The sequence below is a fragment of the Crassostrea angulata genome, chromosome 7 (genome assembly GCF_025612915.1).
Source record: "Crassostrea angulata isolate pt1a10 chromosome 7, ASM2561291v2, whole genome shotgun sequence".
NCBI lineage: Eukaryota > Metazoa > Mollusca > Bivalvia > Ostreida > Ostreidae > Magallana > Magallana angulata.
The window spans coordinates 55,263,163-55,289,146 of NC_069117.1; the positions used below are offsets into that span (position 1 = coordinate 55,263,163).

At 35.4% G+C, this 25,984-nt stretch overlaps 1 protein-coding gene across 11 annotated transcripts in view; it reads left to right on the top strand.

The window, feature by feature from the left end:
• LOC128191775 (kin of IRRE-like protein 1) overlaps positions 1–25,984 on the top strand; it is a 42,972-nt gene that overhangs the window by 11,302 nt on the left and 5,686 nt on the right. For 8 of the 11 annotated variants that reach the window (XM_052864059.1, XM_052864070.1, XM_052864061.1 and 5 more), the window contains 9 exons: positions 3,501–3,723; positions 10,062–10,206; positions 20,051–20,132; positions 22,343–22,552; positions 23,422–23,547; positions 24,131–24,245; positions 24,609–24,808; positions 25,075–25,183; positions 25,486–25,637. In XM_052864059.1, coding sequence (XP_052720019.1) covers positions 20,063–20,132; positions 22,343–22,552; positions 23,422–23,547; positions 24,131–24,245; positions 24,609–24,808; positions 25,075–25,183; positions 25,486–25,637 — 982 coding nt within the window. In that variant the 5' untranslated portion in view covers positions 3,501–3,723; positions 10,062–10,206; positions 20,051–20,062. Of the gene's footprint in view, positions 1–3,500; positions 3,724–10,061; positions 10,207–16,295; positions 16,485–20,050; positions 20,133–22,342; positions 22,553–23,421; positions 23,548–24,130; positions 24,246–24,608; positions 24,809–25,074; positions 25,184–25,485; positions 25,638–25,984 lie in introns of those variants that run through there. The other 3 variants (XM_052864068.1, XM_052864063.1, XM_052864069.1) reach the window with 3 other exon arrangements.

A 25,984-nucleotide genomic window follows, 5' to 3' on the forward strand; every position in this document is an offset into this window, starting at 1 on the left:
TCAAGACCTTTCACTGCAAAAAGATTTAATCTTGTAATAAATTAATGTGAAAACAATTAGATAATAGATATCACATCCATAAAACGTTTATTTTATCCAATTTTTACTCGTCCAATCATTGGGATTTCAAAGTAGCATAATCGTGAAAGAAGTCAGTGTTTAGGCTGTACAAGAAGTTCCCATGGTTTGGATGCTCCAAGTAGGAAATCAATCTGGCTTTAGGCTCTCTGCTTCCTCTGATACTGAAGTCCTACAACTCAGGTCTGCCAATACCTATTAAGAAGTCCTCAGTCAGGATTTGTTTTGATTATAGGCACAGTGTCAAGCACTCATTTTTTTTTCCAGGCGACCAGGACCTCGATACATTTCCTCCCTGGTCTCAGATTCAGCCCCCTCTTCTGTCTGAAGACTATGTTCAGTAGTAAAATTAGATGGCTCTTTGTTACAGAAATGTCTTGGAGGAAGATTTTGCATTTTTCATGACTGTTTAATGTTTGAGATTGTACTTGATCATGGGGGTCAGTCCCTTTGGCAAAGCTTAATGAAAAAGACGTTTGCCGATTACTTGGGAACAAAAATTGGATTTTCATTAGCTTCTGTGTAGACACCAAGCATTTTCACCATTTTCGTTGATTAGATTGTAGGTTGTTTGAGGAATAATTGAAGTGACATTGTAGTAGTATTGCTAGATCGAGGTATATGCATGGCCATGACAAAAATATAGTAATCCTGTTGGTAAATTTGTGAAAAGATTTGTATGTTCTCGGCTAATTGAGAGAAATTAAAGGAATTATAAGATATCTAATTCTTATCGCATACACTGTATTTTTTTAAAGACTCAGATTCTCTCAACTTACTATCGTTGCATTAGATTTTAAAATGTGCTGGAAAATATATGAATTAAACACCAGAATTATCAGTTTTTCAGATGCAAATTCAATATATCAAAGTAATTAATGCCTAAGTGTATAAGTGGGTAAGTCTGTTTTAAATACAAATTATTTTTGTACATGTAATGATATAAATATCACCAGCTGTTCTTCGTGACTGTCAGATGTAATGCAATACACAAGCTGTTTCACTCCTACTTAAATAACACAGAAATATCGAAATAAAAACCATTCAGTAATTTTAATCAACATATTGTTTTTCCATTAACTTTTTAGGAACATTTAGAACAATTTCAAAAAGCTGTGTGACAAATTTCAAATTAAAAAAAAAAATTTGAGTAGGGAATTGTGACTTAGAATAATATTGTCAATGTACACATAAACAAAAAAGGTTAAAAGGTGTTAAACTGTGCACATCTTTAGTAAATGCTTCCCAGCAAACAAGATGTGTAAGCATTACCACATGCTTTGTTTGTTTTCTTGATTAACACAGAGGATGTAATTCTCTCAGTTTGAAGCTGTCAATTAGACCTAGGTTAGCAAATACCATCAGGCACGGTTCTACCCAGAGTTCAATACTAGCTCCTAGAAGTTCAATCAAATGGAAACCTACGAGACAACTCAATCGTGCTATTGGATTTTCTGTCAAATCCTTGATCGAGTTTTTTGTCTCTGTTTGGGCTAAAAAACCTATATTTTCCCAATGAATTATTAATTCTTAAAATTGACAGAAGTATAGGGATAGATAATGCGTCCTGTATGGCGTCTTCCATCCCATGCTAACTGCATTTTAGTTTCATTCTGGGAATAATTCACCAGCACTTTGTAAGTTTTTTTTTCATTTATTTCTTGATTCTCTGTGATTTTTCTGGATTAAGACTTGCTTTTTAGTGTTATCTTTATTTCCTTTCTTGCCGCCGAGCAGGGAGTTTGGGAGATAGGTACTAATGTCATGGTCTCAGTGAGAGGGTGATCAACTCTATCATTGTCATTGCTCTGTATTGATCAGAGGATGTGGGGCCATTACCTAGGGTACTTATAATCCACACCCTAGGTGTCTTTGTTGACTTTTGATCTAATCAAATAAAGAGCTGATTGACTGGGATAATTGTGCTCCAAGGACCGGTGATTGTTACAAACATTAGATCTGTATCAACAATTGTTACAGCTCTAATCTTTGACTCGAGCTAATTTCAAACCTCTTACCATACTTATGTCCAGGAAACAAGTATAACTATTATCAGTAATAGTGCAATGCACAAGCTGAAGTGTCTCAAAACTTCACGTCAAGTGCTGATCAAGTGCTGTTACTTAACTTGCATATGATATCAAGCCTCGGACCCTATCGGTATTTATCGTAAGATTCTCAAAAACTCATTTAAATAGAACTTTAAGTTGCTAAAATCTGGCATTGCAAGACTATTCTTGTATGCACTTAATCGTCTTTGTAATGGCAAAATGAAGAAGAAAGTTTTAGAAGAAAAATTATTATGAAGGATAACTAAATGGTGAGAATTTCGATTTTATCTAAATTACTCTCACAAGATTACATGAAACTAAAATTTTTAGAATTATGAAATGATTTACAGAATGACAACTGTTACCAAAACCCAGTGGGTGCTTGTAAATGGAATTATTTTCCATGAAAATTACACCAAATGGCTTTATTTTGGGGATTGATAATGTCAGGAGAATATTCTTTAAAAAAAAATATATGACTTTACATTTGATAACTCAAGGTAAAGATACCAGTATCTATCTATTGATCAAGATACAAGGAAATGCATAGTACAGGAGATATCAATTCACTAAGCATATAAACTTCTATACTGCTGAGAGACCAAGGTATAAGACTTGAGAATCAATGATACACTGCCGAGTATCTGTGATGGATTGCAGACCTACTCTAGAGTTATGGTGATACACAGTAGATGTGTGTACTGATCCCTACACCTACACTGTCAATGAACCAGCGACAAAAAACCTATACAAGTACAATGTAAGCCAATCAATTTAACACACTAGATTCTACTACGCCTGTCGTGTCACTGAATCGTCTCAACCATGGATCACTGACGACTTAGACCAGTTTGCACTTCCTCAGAGCACTGAGTTTTAGAGAGCTAGCACTCTCTGATCATTACCGAGAGGAAGTTTGTCACTGGTTCGATCATAGATTGGAAGCTAGGATCAGTAAAAATTTTCTTGGATTTCATTTATTATTACTATGTACCACTGAGTTTGATCAGTTGGATGCTGGGATTTGTGAAATTTTGTTGGACTACATTCCACTATTACATGTACAATGGACCACTGAGCCGTAATCCAAGTGAACGTTGGAGAAACTGTGTGGTCAGGTGAATGAGATAAGTTACTTCTCCTCTACCTGGCAAGCAGTACCTGTAACTCTGACATCTATTGTCCACTTCATCTTGTACCACACTCCGTATAGTCTCACAATCCCTGGGGCAATTTCACAGACAATGAAGTGAAATCTCTCGTAGCGAGATACTTATCACTTACGGGATAATATTTACACTGATGAGACTCATTATTGAACATCATAGAAAACTTGTTTATGTGTTTATCTTAGCTTTGTTGATCTTTCAGGTAAGCTATTGACCAGCTTCAGGAGATAGGATTAGAGTTTTCACTCCAAAAATCACAATTGCCAATGAAAATTCTCCGGGATTGATGGTTTGTTTGGAAATATAGTAGATCCAGTGGATGAAGGATAGTTCTCTCAATGTTTTCACGTACTACATGTCACACAGACCTAGTGATACACGATACCGAGGATTTATCATTCTAAGGGATTTATTCGTAACAGCAGGTAAGTTGTGTGGATTCAGTTGTTAAAAATATCAAATGACTGTACTGTATATGCAAATGCACTATTTAAAAGAGATTTTTTAAGCCCATTAAATGAGTCTGCATTCTTATTGTTATAACATGTATGATTCCCAATTGGAACAACTGGTATATTGATTCAATCAAATAACGGGCATTTGATGCATATTTCTCTGAGCCAAGGAATACGATTTCAGATTCTATCTTCTTATCTGTCATCAAATTTGTAAATTTTCTATATTGGCATTCACACAGAATTAACTTGATTAAACTGTGAAATGCAGTGTTCATTTGATGCAGTGATTAATTGGAAAGCAGAGGCAGAATATCGACAGATTTCTATTTTCAACTTGACAATCAACTCAGCACTTTAAAGAGCCGCAAACACTGGCAGGGGAAGCAACCCATGTGGAAAATTCTCATTTGATAATTTAATAGTTTTGATTGGCTGCAGCAGTTTGCCACGAGTTTATGACAAAATCACTCAAAATGTAATTGCATGTTTTGGATTGGACATGAAATTGAAAAGTGAGCTCAAACTTTTTGTGCAATGAAGCTCAACAAATCAAAGCTAGATTCTGACAGTGAGTCACTTTCATTGCAAAAATATCAGAATCTGCACAATGAAGTTGAAATAATGTGTTTTGACCCGAAGCGCTTTGTACAGCGGCTATATGGAACCTTTATTCCAGCGTGAGGCAGTCTCTCTGGGAGGTAACTATACCTCTGCGGTGGACAGTAAAAACGATACGCTGAAACGTCTACATATTAGCTGGTCTGTCCACTGTCAGTTTTAATTAATTCTACAGCCTATATTGATTTTCTTGCAATGTCACCTACATAAAACAAATTTCTTTGTGGACAGAATGCCTCAGTTTATTAAATTTTCTGTTGCCACTTTAAAATAATTTTTTCACACAGCTTTAGAAAATGCGTAATACAATAGGAGAGGATAAAAAATAAGGATGTACCAGGAAGTCCATTTGGACAAATGTCTAGGCTTTAATTCAGTCAATGTAGATGAAAAAATGTTGAGTTAAACAATTAATGAACAAGCTACATTAGTATAAACAAAAACCTAAAAAACTATTAATTTTTTTTATATTAAGATATGCACTACTATTAATCAAACATTTTCAACACTGTGATCTGATCCTTTTGAAGTGTAAATTTCACAAATTAAGTGCATCAATTTCTGTTCCTTGAAATTTCAGAATATTAATGTAAAAGACACCATAATCTGATGGTACGAACCTTGCAAATGAATATATATATGAAACTTTTTAATCATCATATCAGTATGTGGAGAATGCTTAAGTTAAAGATGTTGCTATGAATTGAAGTTCAAATTTTAAAAGTAAGAAAGGAGATTACAGGGAAATTGTGTTTTCGATAAAAACATTAAAAATTACATGAAAAAACTATCAACTAGTAAGAGGAAAAATGAGATTGGATTCAATTTAGATATCCAGCCAGAACATTAAGCTGTAATAAATCGAGGGGAAATGTTACATCAATCAACATATTTTTTCATCTTGCAAGAAGCAGGGTGAACATCGGATAACTTGATTGTAACTCTGATTCCTACAAGAGACGGACATTTGTCAATATAATCACACAAATACAATTAACGGTTCCAAAGAAATGTCCTTTTTTTCTCTGTTGACATGGACTGCATTTTTTTAGGGATAATTTCTTCCAATTCAGCAATTTCTTCATTAAATCTGAAGCAGCTTGTTGGAGCCTTTGATTTTGCAGTCTAATGGATTCTGTTCTAATGGATTCTGTCTGACAATTTTATTCAAATACGGGTATTGTCTGTATTCCATGCAGCTTGAATCTTAAAGGAGAGGACATTTTTTCTTCAGAAATTCTAGAGAAGATTGGAATAAAAAATGGGTCAAGTTTTCATAAATATGTCACTTTATTGTAGGAGAAATTACAATTCTATATATAAACGTGGTTATTCAATATTGGCCAGATTAAGAGGACTGGATGGTCATGGCCATTTTTTTACCATATAAATCTCCTTCAATAAAAGAGCTCTGTATTTAGCTATAGGAAAAAATTCAAATTTTAAAGTTAAGATTTTAAAAATTAGTTTATAGACTAACAGATTATTTTTAATTCAAGGTAGGTTCATTTGTTAATTTTGTAGACCACCCTGAGCCTCTTTTTGAAAAAATATATCTTTCTTTATAACAAAAACAAAATTTAGGACATCAATAAAGTTGAGGAGGAGGCGTAAATTTATTGTTCATCGTGAAAGATAAATGCACATCTTTGATATCTTTTCCCCAGCAAAATATCCATCATAAATAGGTATTACTGGTCTATAAATAAGTTCTAACAGTTACATATAAAGTGCATAAAGCAATCAAATAATTTAGCTATCTGCATGATGATGTGTACAAATGACTTACGTTACTATATTTGTAAACTCTTTTGATGAGGCCAAAGGAAACAAAGTGGACAAGCGGTCTTGGAGGAAGCTGTTATAATTAACTCCCCCCTGGGGCACAGCGTCACTCTCTGGATGTGACGCATAAGACTTCATTATCACCTACATTTTAAAAAACTTAGAAGAAAGAGCTTTCTCTGGTTCTCTCCTCACATGCGAACAGAAAACAGAGGAATTTACTCAATAAGGATAAAGTTCTTGGTGTCTGCAAAAAGAGGACATCAAAGAATCTAGTGAGTCAGTTGGGAAAAAAGTGGTGAAATTTAAACCAAAAACACTAAAAAAAAGTGAGAACTGTTTTGTGCAACTTGAGTCCATTGAATGAAAAAATATTGAGTGGGTAAAAATACTGACACATTGATTTAACAACAATTAGCTAAATTGTGGTCGGTGCTGTGGGATGCATGGAATGGAGATTTCAATATCCTGCAGCCACTTAAATTAATGCATTAGAAAGGTAACCTTTCCAAGGAGAAAAACTCAACACTGCAACTGCTCTTTTTGATAGAACTATAGTGGGAATATTGATTCCGGGGTGTTTTAATTGTAAAAGAAGTGACATGCGTAACAGTAAATATAGAAAACACAATTCTGTTTCATGGTGGGACACTTTATACATACAGCTTAAGTGAACCGTATATTGGTATGAATTATTAAATTTATTTCTATTTTGCTCTAGGTAATGAAGAAAATAAGAGGAAAAAAACAATTAATGTATCTGTGTCTGTCACTGGCTTGGAAGTGTGGGGGTTAAGTAAAACTTTATAAGAAAATGGAGCGGCTTGGTTCTATCAGTTCTAGGGTATATAAGTAAGGATGCGTCAACTTGAAAGTAAATGATTTCAGAGAACTCTTACTGAATGCATTAAGATGAGTGACATCTTGTGTAGATGTTCATCTTTGGAGGATTATTAGAAATAATTCACTAGGTAAGGAAATTGGTTACCGTGGAATCAAATTGATTTGAAAATATTGTGTAAAACTTTTGAAATGCACTGGAGCAAAGCATTGAGAAAAGCTATGGCTAATGTGTAAAAAAAAAAAAAAAAGAAAGAAAAGAAAAAAGAAGAAAAAACCCTTCTGTGGGTTGAGTGTTCCAGCTGGTGGTGAATCATATTGAATATAAATGTGTAGGTATTATTTACTTGATAAATTGCCTGATGTCGGCCTAATGATATCACAATACATGTAACAGGCTCTTGGAAGGACGGTAACCATTGTTATGTAAGCGGTTTTATTGGACAGAGGCTGAAGTGATTTGATTAATGGACCATTTCATTTATGATTTGATTTTTTGGGGGGAGTATTAGTTGCTATATTCTCTTAAGGAAAGGTGAGTTTAAGGTGGTATGGGACACCTTCATGTTGTGACGTATTATTTATCGAAATAAACAATAAAATCAAGTATAATTTTATAAATAGTTTCTTTCCCAATATAGTCATCTAACAGAGCAGTGCAGTGGGTTAGAGGATTCACTACTGATCTACAAGTCATGAGTTCGAATCCAGCTGGGAATTTTACAAATTTTACATTTTCAGAAATTTTTAAAACATAAATTTTGGTTAAATATTGTAAACTTTGAAAATTCTAAACATGTTCAAGAATTTTAATTATAATGTACTTTTGTCCACATAAATATTGACGGTTGTCCCATACCACCTTAAATGTGTGTTCCTCAAAGAACGGAAGCAAGAAAAAATACACAATGTATATATAAAAAAAGATTTTTACCACCATATTTGTAAAGCTGTGCTGAATTGTTTTGCCATAGATTCTTTTAAGATAATCATATACATTGATGTTTTCAGAAGTACTGGTTTGAACATAAAAGGTCATTAAGAAATAGATATTTGAAAAACCAATTAGCTTCTTTATAATGCAGTTTGTAGGATCAATTTCTGTTTGGTGTAAATTGTTATGAAAATTGAAAATGATTTTATAGGTGAAGTGTCTTATCTAGCATGAGTCACAGAGACTGCTGAATTCCCCAGTAGATCACAAGCGGAGAGATGGGATCCAAGATAGCTCGCTTATTTTTTACATAAATACACCAAGAGAGATAACTCAATATTGGATTTGTTTTTGCAATTTGTGTACTTAAATTTATAAATCTTGTATGAGTAAGAAATAGCCAAACAATGGGTTTTAATTTGCTTTCAATGTGAATTTCTTGACGAAACAATGTGATTGGTTAATTTACAGCTGGGAGTCATTGCGATATTTAATTGCTGAGTTCACAATTCTCTTGATGCTGGCTTAGGAGGTCGCGATGAACTTAATGTCTTTTGTTTTAACAATCAGCAAAACCCAGCACTTCATTACAATTTTTTAAAAATTCATTCATTTCCCAGTGGAGTGAAAGTAGAGTAATTTTGCGGAGAATGTTAAATTTATGAGGAGGAAATGCTGTGACTCGCAGTGAACCAGATTCGACAATGATATCGAAAGATGATCATCTTAATGATTATTTTCTATGGGAGAAGCCATGCTTAAGGATTTAATTGAGTCGGTTCTTCCAGGCAAAGACAATGCCACAGTGAACACTGGCTGCAGATTCTGTAGGCTATTCCTCGTCCAAATTATATACATCAACTATGAAGTATATGATCAATACATCTTTGGGATATGGTCCATCATGATTATTTTTTGCCAATTTGTCAGATTGCTTTTTGTGAATCATAGTCTTTGGTAGGTGACATATTAGATGGGGTACAATATTCGCAGACAGATTGTAACAGGTTTAGTTTCTGAGAAAAAAATACAGTATATAAATAAGTCCATAAATATTATATTAACAAAATGTTGGGACACAATTTTATTTCAATCCATAAATCAAATAAGTGCTGACAAAAATCAAGTGGTTGGGATTGTTAGCTGTTGGTTTAGGTACAATCTCTGCCAGTTACATAATTTGTATCAGTTTTATCCACTATGTGTTGTAATTGTCATTGCCTGTCATCACTTTTACATTAATTAACATGTACAATTTTTTTTTACAAGTCTAAAGGCAAAAGGTCAAGGCCCTTACCTGGGTCTTTCATTTTTTCCACAATTTAATCATAGGTTACTTTGTATATCAATTATAATTGAATTGTATATACTTTATAATTACATATTTAAATGATTAGTTATCATTTGTTAAATGTGTTTGAATAACAGCATACATGCAACTACCTACTTGAACTTATCCCCTTTAAAAAAAGTAAAAATAAATATATATATCTATAAAGGAGTTCATTAAAAAAAAAAGAAGCTCCCAAAAATCACATTGATACAGGTGTATATTAGATCAACACAGGAGGAGAGGCAAGAATTGATAAAGTAAAGAAAAAATACAGTGTTTTATTACATAAAAAACTGATACTGTCAGAACAGATAGTGATCTAGGGGAATCCTGTCTATGGAAACTGAAATTGGAAAACTCTTAGAGATAGGTGTGTTTATTTTAACAATGTTTAAATGTCGTTTTGGTCTTTGCATATCCTGTGTTTTATAGTTAAAACTGTATCTGTGGTTACTCTTTCATCTTTACAACAGAGAATAAACATGGTGCATACAGATGTTAAAAAAACCTTACATTGAGGCAGGTCAAATGCCAAAATTCACAGCAGGTCATATATTTGAATGCTGGGCACTGATTGGTTGATAATCCTGCCACAGTATCTGTTGCTACAGGCAACTATGATTTGGGAAGGCACCTCTCTGCATAGAGTGTTGTGTATTACTCACTGTAGCCCTGTGCTAAAACATTGTTATCATTTTCTCATTATTGAATTACCTAGTCGTTAATACTGACCCCAAGTCTGGAATGTTTTAATCAGGGACTTCATTAAAGATTTGTACTCACACCTAATTGTAGAGACTTCTGCTTGGTGTGGTGAGATTGCAATGGTGGTGAGAGGAACATGGGATATGTGAACAGACAAACAGAGTGAGGGAATCAGAGGACAGACAGTTTCAAAGTGTATCTCTTTGCAAAGGAACACCAGCCGAGCTGCTGAAAGGTACCATTTTATTATCCATTAGTAAGGAGAAGTTTACATGTGTTTCTTAAAGTTTCAAATGATGGGGTTTTTTTGTGAAATTTTCTTTGCCCACAATCTGTGTACATTTGTTTAGTGTTGGAGTATAGGCACATATCTGTCTTTGATTGTATTGTAAATTGTTTACGTTTTGTAAGGGTTTTTTCGCTTGACATGAAGTTTTTTGAAAGTAGCAGATGCTGAAGCTGCAGCTGTAGACTTTATGTGCTAGCTACCCCTATAAACTGGTCTCTACAGACTTTTCACCGGTCTCACAGACCTACATCAGGGGGAGACCTCAAACATAAGCAAATAGTTTGACAGAACTTTGGCCAGCTTGCTGGAATGTTGGCTATCAATGGTTTCCTATGACTGAGTTGTGGTCAGAATAATGAGTCTGTGATGACAGAGAAGCCAGAGCGTGATGAGAGTAAATGGCTATTTGTCATCCATCGCCTCTACAAAGGTAATCAGCTCTAGGATGGGATGATCTTCAGCAATCTGTGATCGGATGTGTCTTCACAGTATATAGCTTTTTGAATTGTATCTGATAAAGTTACCCTGATAGGCAGCAAGACTAATGGTCATTTTCTAAAACATCCTGTCCTAAATTGTTCACCTAATTTTTTTTACCTGACAAGTAACCGATTTTAACCATTCATGCCAACTTTGGAGTTTTGCTTTTTGATTTGGCATCATGCATCTGCAGTTGGGAGTAGATTGATCAAGCTTATTGATAACAAATTATACAAACAGGAAATCTTCTGCTATTTTGATTGAATGCAAAAAGTGTTTTAATAGCTTGAAAGAGATCCATTCTGTGTGGAAAAGGCTGCCAACATTGACACCTGAGGGAGATGGCAGAACACACTATCATGTTAACAGATCTCTATTTGCAGCTAATTGCTGCTATCATCAGCTATTGTTTTCCATTTTTTGTAAGTTTTTGTCTCACAGAAATAGAAAAAGGAAATCTGTCAGTTGGAGTACTAATGGATCGTTTATCCCCTGTGGTATCCGGGTATTTGGATTCCCGGATATTGATTTCTGTCATTGTGTGTACCTCTAATAATTTGTTTGCTTTCTCTTTCACACAGTCCTATAAATATATATATAGACACTTATAAAAAAATAATAGCTCTTTAAAATTCAATTCCCTCAAAGGAGTTTGATTTATTTCATGATTTGACTTCAATTGTTGAGTAGTGCAGGTGCATCATACTACAGTTATATAGATAAAACAAAATCTGGCATTGAAAAGTAAGTACATAAATTTTGTATTATAAAATGGGACAGCTGCATTACATTACGATGTCGAGTGTTTATCGTACATTGTTGTTCTCTTTTTTTTTAATGATTAATAAAAACCTGTGGTGGGCTTTAAGGTGAAAAGGGATATGTTATCTTCTGACGGAGAGACAAGACAACTATTGGTGATCATCTCAGTAGGTTGAGGAGGGGGTTACTATTAATTCATGCTCAGGACCTGACCCCCTGTCCCGATTCGGTTAATTATGAGATGGGCTGAGAACATGCTTGTCATCACCTTGTACTGTAGCAACATAATAAATCGGCCCAGCTACAACTCAGTCAATGGACTAATTGTTGTTATATACCTCTAACCCAATGACAAATGTTAAAGAGGGCTTTCTTTTTTGTGCGTTTGATGAACATTGGGGGCTGGATTGATGACTTTCAGACTGGAGTAGATAGTAGGCTGACAGTTCAAAGACTCAGTAAGGAATCTGGGCAGGTCTGCTGTTATTTTTGGCAGTACTTGGTGACATGACCAGACTTGGGATATCAGAGTTTGATGTAAATGACCTGATTTCTGAATAAAACAATAGACTCAGACATCTCCACGGGTGTTCCTGTCTGCTAAATTCTGAATTTTTTTCTAAATTAGTGCTGTATTATCTACATTTTTATCCCTAATCTTATCCCGAAGTTTATTTGATGCCGAAACTTATATTGTTTTATTTCCAATTTGCCCCCTCTCTCCTACTTGAATAATACCCAATAAGATTTTTTGGATTTGTTTAAGAAATCTCTGGCAAGTACCCAGAATTCTCTTCAAATATTTACTGAAAGGGATAGAAAATATTATCAGCAACATCTCCAGTGATGCTTTGATGGTTTCCAGTCACAGAAAGAGAAATCTGTCAAACTCTTTTTTAGGAATCTGTCCTCTTTGTGTACTCTAAGCAGGTTTATATGAAAACATTTACTAGTTGTCTGTCTTAGAAATCTTTCAATTTTCATATCTTCTGTGGTGATGTTTATCAGATCGGCTTTGGATGCTCCTTGTAAACAGATGTAAACATGGAAAATTAATTCTCTTTGAGCATGTTTTAACTTTGTCAGTGATATTTGGGTGTAATATGTCAGTAAAGTTGAAATTTGATTTTGATTTGTTATGGATAAAATTAGTTTATGATACAGAATCAACGTCTGATGTTTAGACTTCCTAATATATATTGAGGGATCGTGGATTCGTCAGGTTAGAACTTTGGGGAGAAGCCAAGATCAAGGAAGAGTCTGAGAGTGATGATCAGTTCAATGTCTCATTAGAGCTTGAAGCTGTTACTATATTAACCCAAGCAAGCCTTTGTTAAATTATTTCTACATCATTGCACTAGATTTTGACATGGTAATTCATAGTTCAAATTTTTAACAAAGAAAGTTCATTCACAAAATAGGAAATGAGAATAATGGAAGAACATGCCAGAATGATAAAAGAGACTATTTCATATATTTGGAGACTGAACCACTTTACTATTGGATGTTAAACTACTAGTATTTAGTATAAGTAGTGATTTAAAACAATGCATCAGCTGTTGAGACTGAAGCAGTTCAAACAGAAACCAACTTAGGCAACTCAAGATGGAGTGTCCACAGAATCACAAGCATTACAAACAAACAGTCCTGACTGAGCTGTGAACCAGGCACTTAATTGGTCATTAACCAGGGGTCGCAGCCAGGGTCAAGGTTACTATGTTAGGGACATATGGATCCAAGAATCATGGCACTTAATGAATTAGCACATGTTGCACCTGTGCCATTACAGCAACTTCTCGGAATGTTTGGACATCTTGGTATCTGAGTGAGTAGCATTTAGGGGACTCTAGCTATCACATGACCACAGTGTTGATCCCACTGGGGACATGGGATGGGAATACCAGTGTATCCTTAATAGCTAAGGCATACCTGCTTAATGTGTTTTAAATCTGTAGTGAAATATACAACAGAAAAACATATCATTAGAATCAGTGCCAAATTATTAGACAAATTACTGTTTTACGTCAATCATTCAAAATATTTTTAAAGCATAATGAATTATTTACTCAAAATATGAACTGTGGGAAAGGGGTAGAATTATCTTGGAGTTCTAATGAGCCATACTCTCTACATAATCTGCAGAGTTCTATGCAGCCTGTACTCTAACTACTTAGATAAGAGACATTTTCTGCCAGCATCTTGAGTTTAATTGCCAGCTAGGAGATATACCAATATGGCGACAACTTTGTGGGCAAATTTATCATAAAGATACGTACATGTCTGATAGTTCTGCATATCTTAATTACCTTCTAAATTCAGACCCCCCTAGACCTATAACTTTTAAACCCTTGATTGCATGTGCCAATGAATTAAGATAGTCAAATCAGCTCTAATTTTTGACTTTATTTGAACAACAGGTGATGAAAGCATTAATTTTGTTATTGGAATGCTGGGGATATTTATGTAAATTGGCTTGATAAGTGCATTAATTCGGGTTAAGTCACATTTGATGATGTTAATTAGCTAAATCTGAACTCTGTGATCTCCATTTCCAATTTTCTTCATGTTGATGACTTCGTGGATAGGCCACATTAAACCTCTCCACTCGGATTACAGCCCTGGTTTTGGTTCTGGTGTAAAAATAAGTTTGAACTGAAATGATGCTCTATTAATGTCAGCTTTCACAAATCTTCAAATCTGTAGAAAACTCTAATGTGTAAGCGGGCTTTGTGTATAAAGTAGTTTATGTGAAACAAATCTTCCTCCAGTTGAGGCCGTGGATTATCTGTGCACCTGTTTATTTATCTGCATGCTTCGTACAGGTGAACTTCCACATCGATGAGGAAATATATATCATATATCTAGTCTTCTGAATCACTTCCTTGATATAAAGATATAGAGACTGCACGATGTTGATAACAAAGAGTGCCTCATTAATTCCCTTAAATCAGAAGCACATGCACAACCATTGTCTGGGGGGAAACTTGATACAGTTGAGTGTAGTCTACAATTGGAAGTACATCCTCCTCCATATCCTCAGCAAGATCATGTTTTCCCCATAGAGCTCAGTGTATGTCCTCACTAGTACACATTGTGTATTATTGTGTATTATCATAGGAAGCAAGGTTAGGTTAGCTGGGGGGTCCAAGGTACCTGACATCGTTATCTTTTGCTCAGGTGTTAGTCTGATAGCGAAAACAGTGGTTTATGAAAAAACAACAGTTTGCTTTATTGCACTGTCATACTGTTTGTATGTTTTAGCCTCCAATATGAGCAAGAAGAGCCGGGTTGTAAAAATATGGGAGACAGTGATGTATACCAGTTGTAAAATGTAGCTTTCTCCTCACCAGATTTCTTTTTTTTATCTTTTGAATTCCCCTTGCACTTTACAATCATGTTTTTATCATTAAAATGTTTCTCCTTTCTTTGTCGGTGTTATGTAATCATTCAGTTCTGTAATCTCTTTGATGAAGGTGTTTTTTCTTCTGATAATTTGCCAGGCGTGATATGAGTAGCCCCAATAATGACTTCATTGTCTTTGTATCCAAGATAAAGTTTTTTGATAAACCTGAATTTAATTATGAATAAAATTTTGTATAATGTACATTTAATCAGTAAATAATGGAGGTAAAAATGCATGTTATGCAACATATTTTCCTTTGAAATATGTCAATTATCTGACAGAGTTTTATTATTAATAATTACCCATATACTATTCAGAAAGTGGTGTTTATAGATATACCTGTATACTTTTGGAACTCTTTTGTCTTCTCTGTTTTGTTTTTCTCAATTATTTAAATTCCACAATTTAATAAAAAAAATTCTAGATTTCTAACAAACTACCAATAGTGATGGTTTTAATTTCATGCTTCAGAAAAATCAACTTATTAATAACTATGACATGGGACATCACCTCCTAGTAAAGGAGAAACAGCATTTACGATGAATTTATAAATGTTGCTGAAAAATGGTAAATTGCAAACATAGTGAAATTAAAACGTCTTGTTAATTTCCAACTGTACAGTTTATGTTTGTTCTGTATCAGGGTTTTGTGGAGTGACATAATGGTGACTGGCAGCCTTTCATTACTCAGGTTCTTGTCTGCTAGATGGATTAACACTTCTAACTGGCACCAAGCAGGGATTATGTGGCTGCTGATGTACGCAGTGACAGATATTTGTAATATGTTTCTTTTGATTGTCTGCAAACCTCCATGACTTGAAGATGATCCTTACATACACTCTACGGCATTTCTCAATCAGTCTCTGTCACATTAATATAATTTATGAACCAATTCCTCTTTCATACAATGGTCAGACATAACAATTTCGCAGATGAAGGTGAGAAATGCTGGAAAATTATGAAGAAAATTATAATTTTCTGAAAGAAGGATGAGGTAATGGGATAGAACATGTTAGCTTTCCTATGATTCCAATGGTAAAGCTATCAAGGCCGATTCGCATGGCTTGCAGATTTTGATTTTGGGTGTACAAGAAGACGATGTACCTATGATTGAAAACCTTGAGAAGGTGCATTGCTGACTGTGGGCATGGGGTTGTTTTGACATCAAGAGTAGCTGAAGCTTGTCCACACAAATTGAATACGAATCCTTCTTTTGCCAGATAGTGTGTTCACTTGGTATCTTCAGCAGTTTACACCAAGAAGGATACTGTTTATCTTCTTTATCTGATAAAACTGAAGATGTTGTCCTACATTTGTAGACCAGACTGAACAAACAGCTGATTCAGTAATCAAATTATTGAAATCACAAGAGAATTATCAACTCTGACTCTCAAACCAGTAGATCAGGTCATTCATGTATAAACCTGATCAGGTGAGACAGAGCGAAGCATCGAAAGCTCACAACAGCTTCTAACTTTTGGAGGAGGAAGAAGTCTCTGTTATGGGTGATATGAAATGGTCATTAATAATAAGGAGGGAATGTAATCATTGGATGCACATGTCTGTGATTTGAAATGCTTGTAAGTAGATAAGGTAAACAGATTGTTGTCAGCTGCCATATTGAAAAGTGACAGTGAAAAATTGATGGGTTATACATCCCATGTTGATCTCTCCTCACAGCCCCCAAATTATCCAAACCTTTTGATGCATAATGAGACATTCACTGATCCAGGTGAGCCCAATTCTGGACATGTGTGATTCATTCCTAAACAACACCATTACTAGAACTGCAGAATTCAATGTCTGCTACTGGCTGGGGAAGACACAATGCTGTGATGTTTTTCTTGGAGTTTGTTCCTACAAGACCCATTGATGCAGAATTAGTGTGTTATATTTCTTTCTCAGTGGGGAGTTGTTAGTGTACTAAATAAGTGTATTACAGAATAATATCATTAAATGAACACTGCAAAATTGGCTGAAAGGTTCTACATGCGAACTGTTTGTGGTGAATTTCTTTTATCTGGATGTATAGGTCTTTTATCCTGAACTCAAACTGGTTCTTATCATGCTGATCTAATGCGATGCAAACAGAGTTGGATAATGCAGTGTGATGTTAAACTATTTTCTTCGCATTCCAAAAGTTCTTTGTCTTCATGGTACCATAGAGTAAACTGTTTCTTGTAAAATAATGTGGTATAGATTTCAAAGTAATGGCTGCACTGTGCAGGTGCTCTAAATGAGGTGAATAGCGTAAGAGAGGAGCTGGTCCTGCAAAGTAATTCACTGTAACGACTCGATAGTGCTTCTTGGTTTTCTTCTCTAATAAAAATCATATGTCCACATATTTGGCACATTTTGTCTGAACTTTGTTTTTAATTTAATCAGACACAATAGAGAAAATCAATTATTTTCAAATGTCATTATATAGAATAGTAAGTATTTTGACAATAAAGTAAAAATTCAATTTCATAAACGAAATTGTTTGTAATGTGTAAAAGGTTAATTCAAAGTAAGTTTGAGTACTTTAATTATAAGAGCTTGAATTTTTATCAGTACATTGATACCTGTTGTCTTAATTAACTTGAAGAAACTTGTCCAAAAAGTTGAGCTTTGTGAATCTGAAGACATTTCAAATACATGTATTTGCAATAGTTTCCACCATCCAAACATTTCCACCTTAACAATTAACGAATGTCATTGAACAATTCTTAAGGTGGAATAACACACCTGGAAAAAGTCACACAAATTAACAGGAAATTGTTTGATAATGAAAGATATATTGATAAATAAACCGTACAAATGTCAAATAAGCGAAAAATTTACACTTTGGGGATAAAAAATGAATATCTAAAATAATTATTCCAGTAAGTAACAACAAAAGCCCCTGCGGGATTCGAACTCAGGATGTACGGATCACAAGTCCGATACTGTATCCACTCGTCTATGGAGTAAGTTATATTTCAGTCCATAAAATCCTTTTAATAGAACGAAATGTTGTTTCGATCAGCGGTCAGCCATTTTGTGATGATGTGTTATTCCACCTTAAAAGTAAAGAGCTGAGAACTGTGTGTCGTGATTGTGCCTACCTTGTGATGATTTAGGAACTCTGACCTTTGCTAATCGTAGCATTTAATTATAGGAGAGAAACTATTTCTATATTTATACAATGCATTTGATAAAAACACTTCTGACACATTTATATACTTTTTGTGCCTTTTAATGAAGCAAACAGGAAATTTTTAAAGTTTTTCTTCAAAGACAATTTCTCAAGCTTCCATCAGAAGTCCTGTGGGGGGTGTGTCTGTGTTGGGGGGTTTATGCCCCTCCCCTGGTTCACAGATACCGGTCACACCATTACCCACAGTAAACAAGTGGAACCATCTGTTGAAGAACGGTCACACAGAGGTGTAGGGGCAACAGTTTGACTCTCCACGGTTATAAAAATATTGCTATTGGAGAGTTCAGAGCTATCAGGGCTCTGTGAATCCATGCTTGATGAGGATTTGAGGGATTCAGTGTGTGGCCCCAGAAGATCTGATTCTATTTCTTTGTTAAATATCAGTAGCTCTGCAGCATCTGCTAACAAAGCATGCTTCAAACACACGCACCCACCAAAAAATGATCTTTATTGTGTGTAAACATGAGATATGGGATTTGTTAATCTTTCTATAAACAATACAGGCGAGTGGTAAATAATACAGACTCTTTGTGTATCTCTCTGTATGTTGTCACCTGTAGATACCAAAGAAACAACCTGTTTTGGATGAATTGAATGTTTCATTAGCAATATAAAACTAAATGCAAGGGAGACATTACTGCAATAGTAAAGCAGAAATATTATTGAAGCATGAACATTTTCTTTTGTTGAGGATACATTGTTTCAATTGGAAAATTCAAGCCTTTATAATTTCAAAAAGTAGCTAGAAGGTTCTCCTCTTTATTTGAAGATTGCTGCTGCAAAATTGTAGCATATTCCTGGTTTATTCCGACGTTTGTTGCTGTGGGGTTGAGATAACTTCTGGTGACTTATCATTGTAGTATTTCTACGAGTTTGTTTGCCTCTGCTCATATGTTGAGGCTGCAAACAAGAACTGACGCCAAAAAACAAGTTGGATCATCAGCCACAAGAATAAAAAAAGAACAATGGTCGTGTGTGTGTGAGGGTGGGTGACACAGATTTACATGTGGTAGTATTGTTGAAGACTGTTACCATTAAGCCATAAGGATCAGCGCCAATTTCGTGCATGAAGTGCCATGTGTCTAGACAAATAGTTTGTACTCTTTTTTTGATGCAATCTACATGCTGCCGGATTAGCCTCATAATCAGCAAAATTGTCTTCTGTTGCCTGTAGAGTTAGATAAATTGGTAGCTTGAAACATTTTCAAAACTGCACTTTCAGAACAAAAATCTGATAATTTTGTTTATGGCAACTGCTACAGATGCTGTAACTCTTTCTTAAAGCTCATTGTAAGCAAATTGAAGAATATACACACTGTCAGTATGCTGTTCAAGAAATGAAGTGTCTAGTGCATCGAAGTTTGAATTCACTGTATCAGAAAATAGTGAATTTGCCGCATTCTAAATAATGGATGAAGTATTGCATGTTTCGAAAAAGGTGATCAAAGGAAATAGTGATTATTCTGAGTTTTAATGTTTAATTGAATCTCTAATGAGAAATTAAGTTCTGTTGGAAACATTTTGTAACTGGGAGCCATGTTTCAATTTCCGATTAACACTTTGATTAAGTGAAGTTTTTCCGTCGACATCTTTCTGCGCCCCAATACAAGGGGCCATGTGCCAGCTCCTGTGTTTATATGTTGTTGATATACTCAAAGATTATGCAGGAGATAACTTTAATGAAGCAGGTGCTCCAAGACTCATTGCAGCAAACTTGGTCTTTTTTGCTATTTCTTTTTTTTACTATTTACGTAGTCTTTGGCACGAGGAAGCACATTGCTTTACCTGAACAAAACAATAGAATTTTATTGTGCTAATCTCTTTTGGCTCAGAATGCCTTCCAGTGACGACTAATTTCACTTTGTCTCACTGACTTTTTTCACATCTTGGTCCAAATCTTGTTTGGCTCAGAATGTTCTTTTGTGACGACTAATTTACTTTGTCTTACTGATTGTTTTGCTATTTCAGACCACACTGTAGATGAATGCCATGGCCCGCTGTATCTCCCCACTGGTTCACAGTCTGGTGTTAGTAATCCTGTGTCAGCAAGGTAATGTATCCACTGCTACAGACACCTATTGGTGTCCACTACTCAGTCATTCAATTTATGCACCATGAGTACCATTAGTCCATTCATTCATTTGATTTACCAGTAGTTTATTGTATCACTTTTGTTTAACCATTTAAGAGATATTAAAATTAATCTTTGATCCATTATTTTTATTTTTTGAAAAGTGCTGATGTTGTAAGTTGTCTAAAAAATTAAAAATTCCAACTCCTTTATATATCAGTGATGGATAAGATAGTTTTGTTAGAGGGCAATGCCCCAAAAATATATAAAGAATACATGAATGCATCTCTGTTGATAATATTGCTCAAGCAATTTTTCTCTTGCAAAAAGTTAATGCTTTATATAATGTCAAATCTTCTATTGATTGCATTGACTGCTCCCAGAGTGTCTCTGATAAAATATCAAATAAAAGTTGAAATGTGACTTGGTACATGTGTTTTTTGAAATGCTAGCTGAGGGGTATTTCTCAGACGAGCATGAAGCGGCCCCACCAATTGTAATTAGGCCCTCACTGTGCGATAACTGCCTCCCTGCTCATAACATGTGATTTACACTCCTATTCTGCTAATTGATCTTGCTCAAAATTTCATTAGCCAACATCAAGTTTTACAAATTTTCAAGAGCCTAATGTAATTTTTGTATATTTAGAGCAAATCATTGCAGAGTTTTAAAATTTATGTGATGTTTGAGTACTTTCTGTAAGTGTAATGCCATCATATCACAACTTAAGGTGCTTCTGCATCAATTATCCTGATAGCTTTAATCAACAGATATATTCCCCCTAAGTTATTTAAACATTTCAAATCTCATAATTTACATGGTTTGTAGCCATAGCAATGATTGTATATGATATTACATCAATTGTGTAATGTTGTGACTCAATGAGTTTGTTGAATCATCAATGTTTCAAAAGATAAGAACATTTAGGCACTAATTGTATGTTTTCACACAACAGTAATGATACGTACCGATGCTCTATGTTATATGTATAATGAAAAATCTTATATCAAAACCATGAAATTTTGCACAAGGTAAAATCATAATGAATTCAAAATCTATATAGAAAATTCATATTTGCTATTTTTACAAGAGATACTGTATTCACATAAGTTTTGCATGACGATCAATACATTGAGATTCACATCTGGTAAAATATCTATACATAAATAAAAAACTTTCACAAGGCATTTATGTGTTTGTTCATATACCGTATACTTGTATTTCACATGAAATTCCTGTGTGGTACTGGCTGGCACAACTTGACCCGGTACAAGTTCAGATTTGCCTGCAGTTTTGACACTCTAAGGCTGGGGGGGGGGGCCCTGCCTGAAAGTCTTTGGGGAGCTGATCTGCAAGTGCTGTATAGACAATACAGAGCTGTTTTCCATATCAGCTCATAAATCGCGGTCCATGGCACTGCCATGCTTACTGACCCTTGTCAAGGCTACAAGAGTTTGATGCAAAACACAGCCACAGAGCACATGTTTTCTTTGAATTTAACACCAGTCCTGTTCTTTGACAGGCATGTGAGCTGAAGTACAGAGGCATGTTGTGGTAACATGATAGACTAATGAGAAAGCTTTGTAGGAATGTTAGAGACTTTCACCATGGGGTAGGGGTAATTAAAAGTGCACCCTATGTATGATTACTTTGTCATATTTATTGCAAAATATGAAACAAAATATGCAACCTTGATTAAAGACATGCAGTAATGTTTATTCAGAATATTTAAAACACATTGCTGCTTTCATCCGTTGCTGCGTTCCCATGCATAAAGACACGAAATAAACAAACTCAAAAGGTTCATGCTATGGTAATTATTGAAATTATCCAGACATAGACTTAATGTAACTGGAATTAAATTGTTTTCTCCTTGGGGTTTTGAAGATATAGCAAAATAAGAGAATTTTACTTTGCATATCTGTATTTTTTTTTCAATGTTCTTTTAATGTATTTTTTTTAATGGCTTTATGGCCAGGATAACCAAAAATAAAAATGGATCACTGGTCAATTTAAGTTCTTCTGTAGAATTTGATTAGTCTGCATGATTAAAAGATAAGAAGCATTAATTCTATTTGGCCAGTGTAAATTATTGTATTATATTGATATACATCCAAGCATAGTGCATAATGTCCAGTAGGATGATATTGAGGTAACGCATATGTATAAGTTTTTTGTCTTATTTTCAGTATTCGGAGGCCAAGATTTGGTGGAAGGACCAGAGAGTGTAAAGTCCACCATTGGAGGCCGAATATTACTGAAGTGTATTGTAAAGAATCGCTCCGGGATCGTACAGTGGACTCAGAATGGATTTGGTATGGGGAACGATAGAGACTTGCCACCTTACCCCCGCTACAGAATGGTAGGGGAAAGGACAGAGGTCAACAATGATGTCATAGGTAGGTGGAAGTTCCAGTGATAAGTAAAAACTAAAATGCTGCGATCACTGCATGTGGTAATCATTGCAGATAGGAAAAAGTACTTAATGTAGATTTATTTGATGAAATGAGATGTCTTGGTTGTTACCATTTACTTAGCTTACGGTGATGCTATTGATAGCTGTCTTCTGTGGAAACTGTTTTGATGCTTTGTTTCACTGATTGACTTGGACTGAGTCATTCAATACCCAGAATGCCTCAGTAATTCCCTACACCTGTCTGGCGTGTCGCTGAGGAGAGAAGGCTCTCCTGAGTGACTGCCAGACATCTCACTGTGTGTGTGTTGTCATTCCCGTGATGCTGATCGCCTGCGTCAGCTCCTATAGGGCAGGAATCGTTGTCATAATCCCTCGAATACCATGGTACTCAGAATAAACAGAAATTAACTGTCATCTAACAGGGAGGGGGCCTTTGTATGTCAGATTATGAGATATCAGAGTGGATTATTATACTTACCTCAAAGTCTGCTACTCACCTCAACAGCCACTTACTACAGAGTCAGAAGGGAAACAATTATTGCTGGGTTTTCAATATGCTTGCATGTTGCAGAAAAACATTTTGCTGTGTATAAAAGAATTGTTAATGAAAGATTGATTGATGATTGTTGACATAACATAAATTCCCTGTTAGTGGGTGTATTTTAGAAAAAAAAACACCCTATTACATGGGAATATAATTCAAATATGCTCATCTTCCTAATTATTCTAGTGCTAACTCCTACAGATAAAAAAGCACCTGGTACAAAATGCTTTGCAAACACTGGCTTTATGCTTTTGTAAATTAATCATACTGTTTGATCCTACAAATTAACCATCACTCATTTGTTACAGAGGAGTTCAGTCTGGAGATTACAGACGTCCAACTAGAGGATGATGGGAAATATAATTGTCAGGTGACTCCGACAGATGATGACCCCAGAGTGTTGCTGAGTGATGAGGTCACTGTCACAGTCATAGGTAAGTCAATTATAGGTGTGGTGGTGTGTAGACAAGTGTAGACAAAGACATTTGTAAGTGTGGGGGTGTGTAGACAAAGACATAGGTGTGGTGGTGTGTAGACAAATTGAAGACAAAGTCATTTATAAGTGTGGTGGTATGTAGACAAATTGAAGACAGTCATTTATATGTGTGGTGGTGTGTAGACAAATGGAGACAAAGTCATTTATAAGACTAGTGGTGTGTAGACAAAGTTATAAGTGTGGTGGTGTGTAGACAAGTTGGAGACAAAGTCATTTATAAATGTGGTAGTGTGGAGACAAAGTCATTTATGAGTGTGGTAGTGTGTAAACAAAGTCATTTATAGGTGTGGTGGTGTTTAGACAAGTGTAGACAAAGTCATTTATAAGAGTGGTGGTGTGTAGACAAAGTCATTTATATGTGTGGTGGTGTGGAACAAGTGTTGACAAAGTCATTTATAAGTGTAGAAGTTTGTAGACCAAGGAATTTGAAAGAAGAGAGGTTTACCTTTTATGATGGAATAGATATGATAACACCTTGGTGTGCTGGTATGTTATTTATCTTCTCTCTTTCTTTTGTTCAGCTCCTCCAAACCAGGTGCTGATAGACGGGGGAGACATCAAGTCCCTGGTGCTGGGGGTCCCCACCAACATCACATGTAGAGCGGACGGAGGGAAGCCGGCCCCTGAGATGCTGTGGTAGGTCCATCCTTCATGTCCTCAATGTATTAGCAGTGGTACCAGTAGCTCTTAATGTTTCTGTAATGTCCTTCTGTCATGCAGTCGAGCATGGGAATTCATTTATGACATGTACTGTGGTTTCATTAAAATTCGTTTACCAGTAATACCAATTTTTCAATGGGAGTTTGTTGTTGAGCTGATCCACATAACTAAATGTTCATTGGAATGCAAAGTATATCATATTGCATTGAAGGGATCTATCTATCCAGAAAATTATGATTTATGTATTATATTCAAAAATTTGTTGACTGTTTTAAAGTATTCCAAGCAGCATGGACCTATATACTCAGAGGGATGATTATGAACGTGTTTGTATTGTAGGTATAAGGAAGGGACTGGAAGGATTACAAACAATACATATACGATAGCCACGACCAATGAATCCACCAAGGTTACAGATGTTATCAGCATTGTGACCTTGAAAGCAACCAATGCTGACCATGAGAAGAGAATTGAGTGTCGGGCCAAAAATGAAGCTCTGCGAGAACCATTGAGCACCTATGTGACTTTAAACGTGCAATGTAAGATGTTTTATCACTTGTGAATACAAAACTTTATAAACTCTACAATAAAAAAAAAGGTGTTCAGTCTTCAGAACCCTGAAGCACTTACATGACTTTTAACAAACAACGTAGGAAGTTTTAACACACTTATGTATATATATTAACCTGGATAAAATCCATAATGCCAAAAAACCCAAACTCCGTCTTGATGTGGTGTACTAGTACTGTGGTGCAGAGTGTAATGAGACGTGACAGAGAATTTTGAGTTTTGCTTTGATTTGCAGATAAACCCAGAATCAACATGAGTCATAACATAAGTCGACCAATGAGAGAGAACGACTATGTCAGGTTCTCCTGCGACGGTGACGCCAACCCGCGAGAAGTCCACTGGAGGTATGTTTGTGGTCCTTAATGTCCAACTCCATTCATCACAGCAGCCTACACAATGTCGATACATATTACATAACACTGCAGCTATTGTTTTCTGATAAAGTGCACATTATTATCATCACTTTAAAAAAAAATTGTGCTTGTTTAAACACTAATATAAAATGAGAATGTTTGTGTATAAGTTCGATATGAAAACTTCATTATGGATTTTATTTAAAACAATGTCATGTTGAAACTTCACATGAATTCACCTGAGACACATTTTGCATTTAGTGACTAAGTAAGTTTATGATTGTGTGTTTTAGGTGGTTGAGGAATGGACACACGATCGGAGGACAGACACGCAGCTATCTGGACATTGCCCAGATTTCCAGCGACTATCATCAGAACACTATAACCTGTGAGGCAACTAACATCATCGGCAGCACTGTGGCGGAAATCACGCTGGACATTCTCTGTGAGTCGCAATCTTTCTGATATATGAACCAGGTTCTCCCTATACTGCTCCCTGACGCCATGCACTCTCTGTTACTGAAATATATCAGACCTTCAAATTAATCTAATCCTCAATACACTGGATATAGCTGAGTGTGTGTTATCTAGGTTTCTGGGAATTTGACGGGTTCTCCATGTCAGGCTGATCAGTGACTCATGGCTGATGGTCATCGGAGACCGGTATCTAGATCACTGTTACAGTCCTACATTTATGTTCCTCAGGATACCGCCACCTCCACAGATAGTATCGGAGGAAATCAGACCAGACTAAAGCATGCACACTCTGCATCTAGAATCTGTTTTCACACA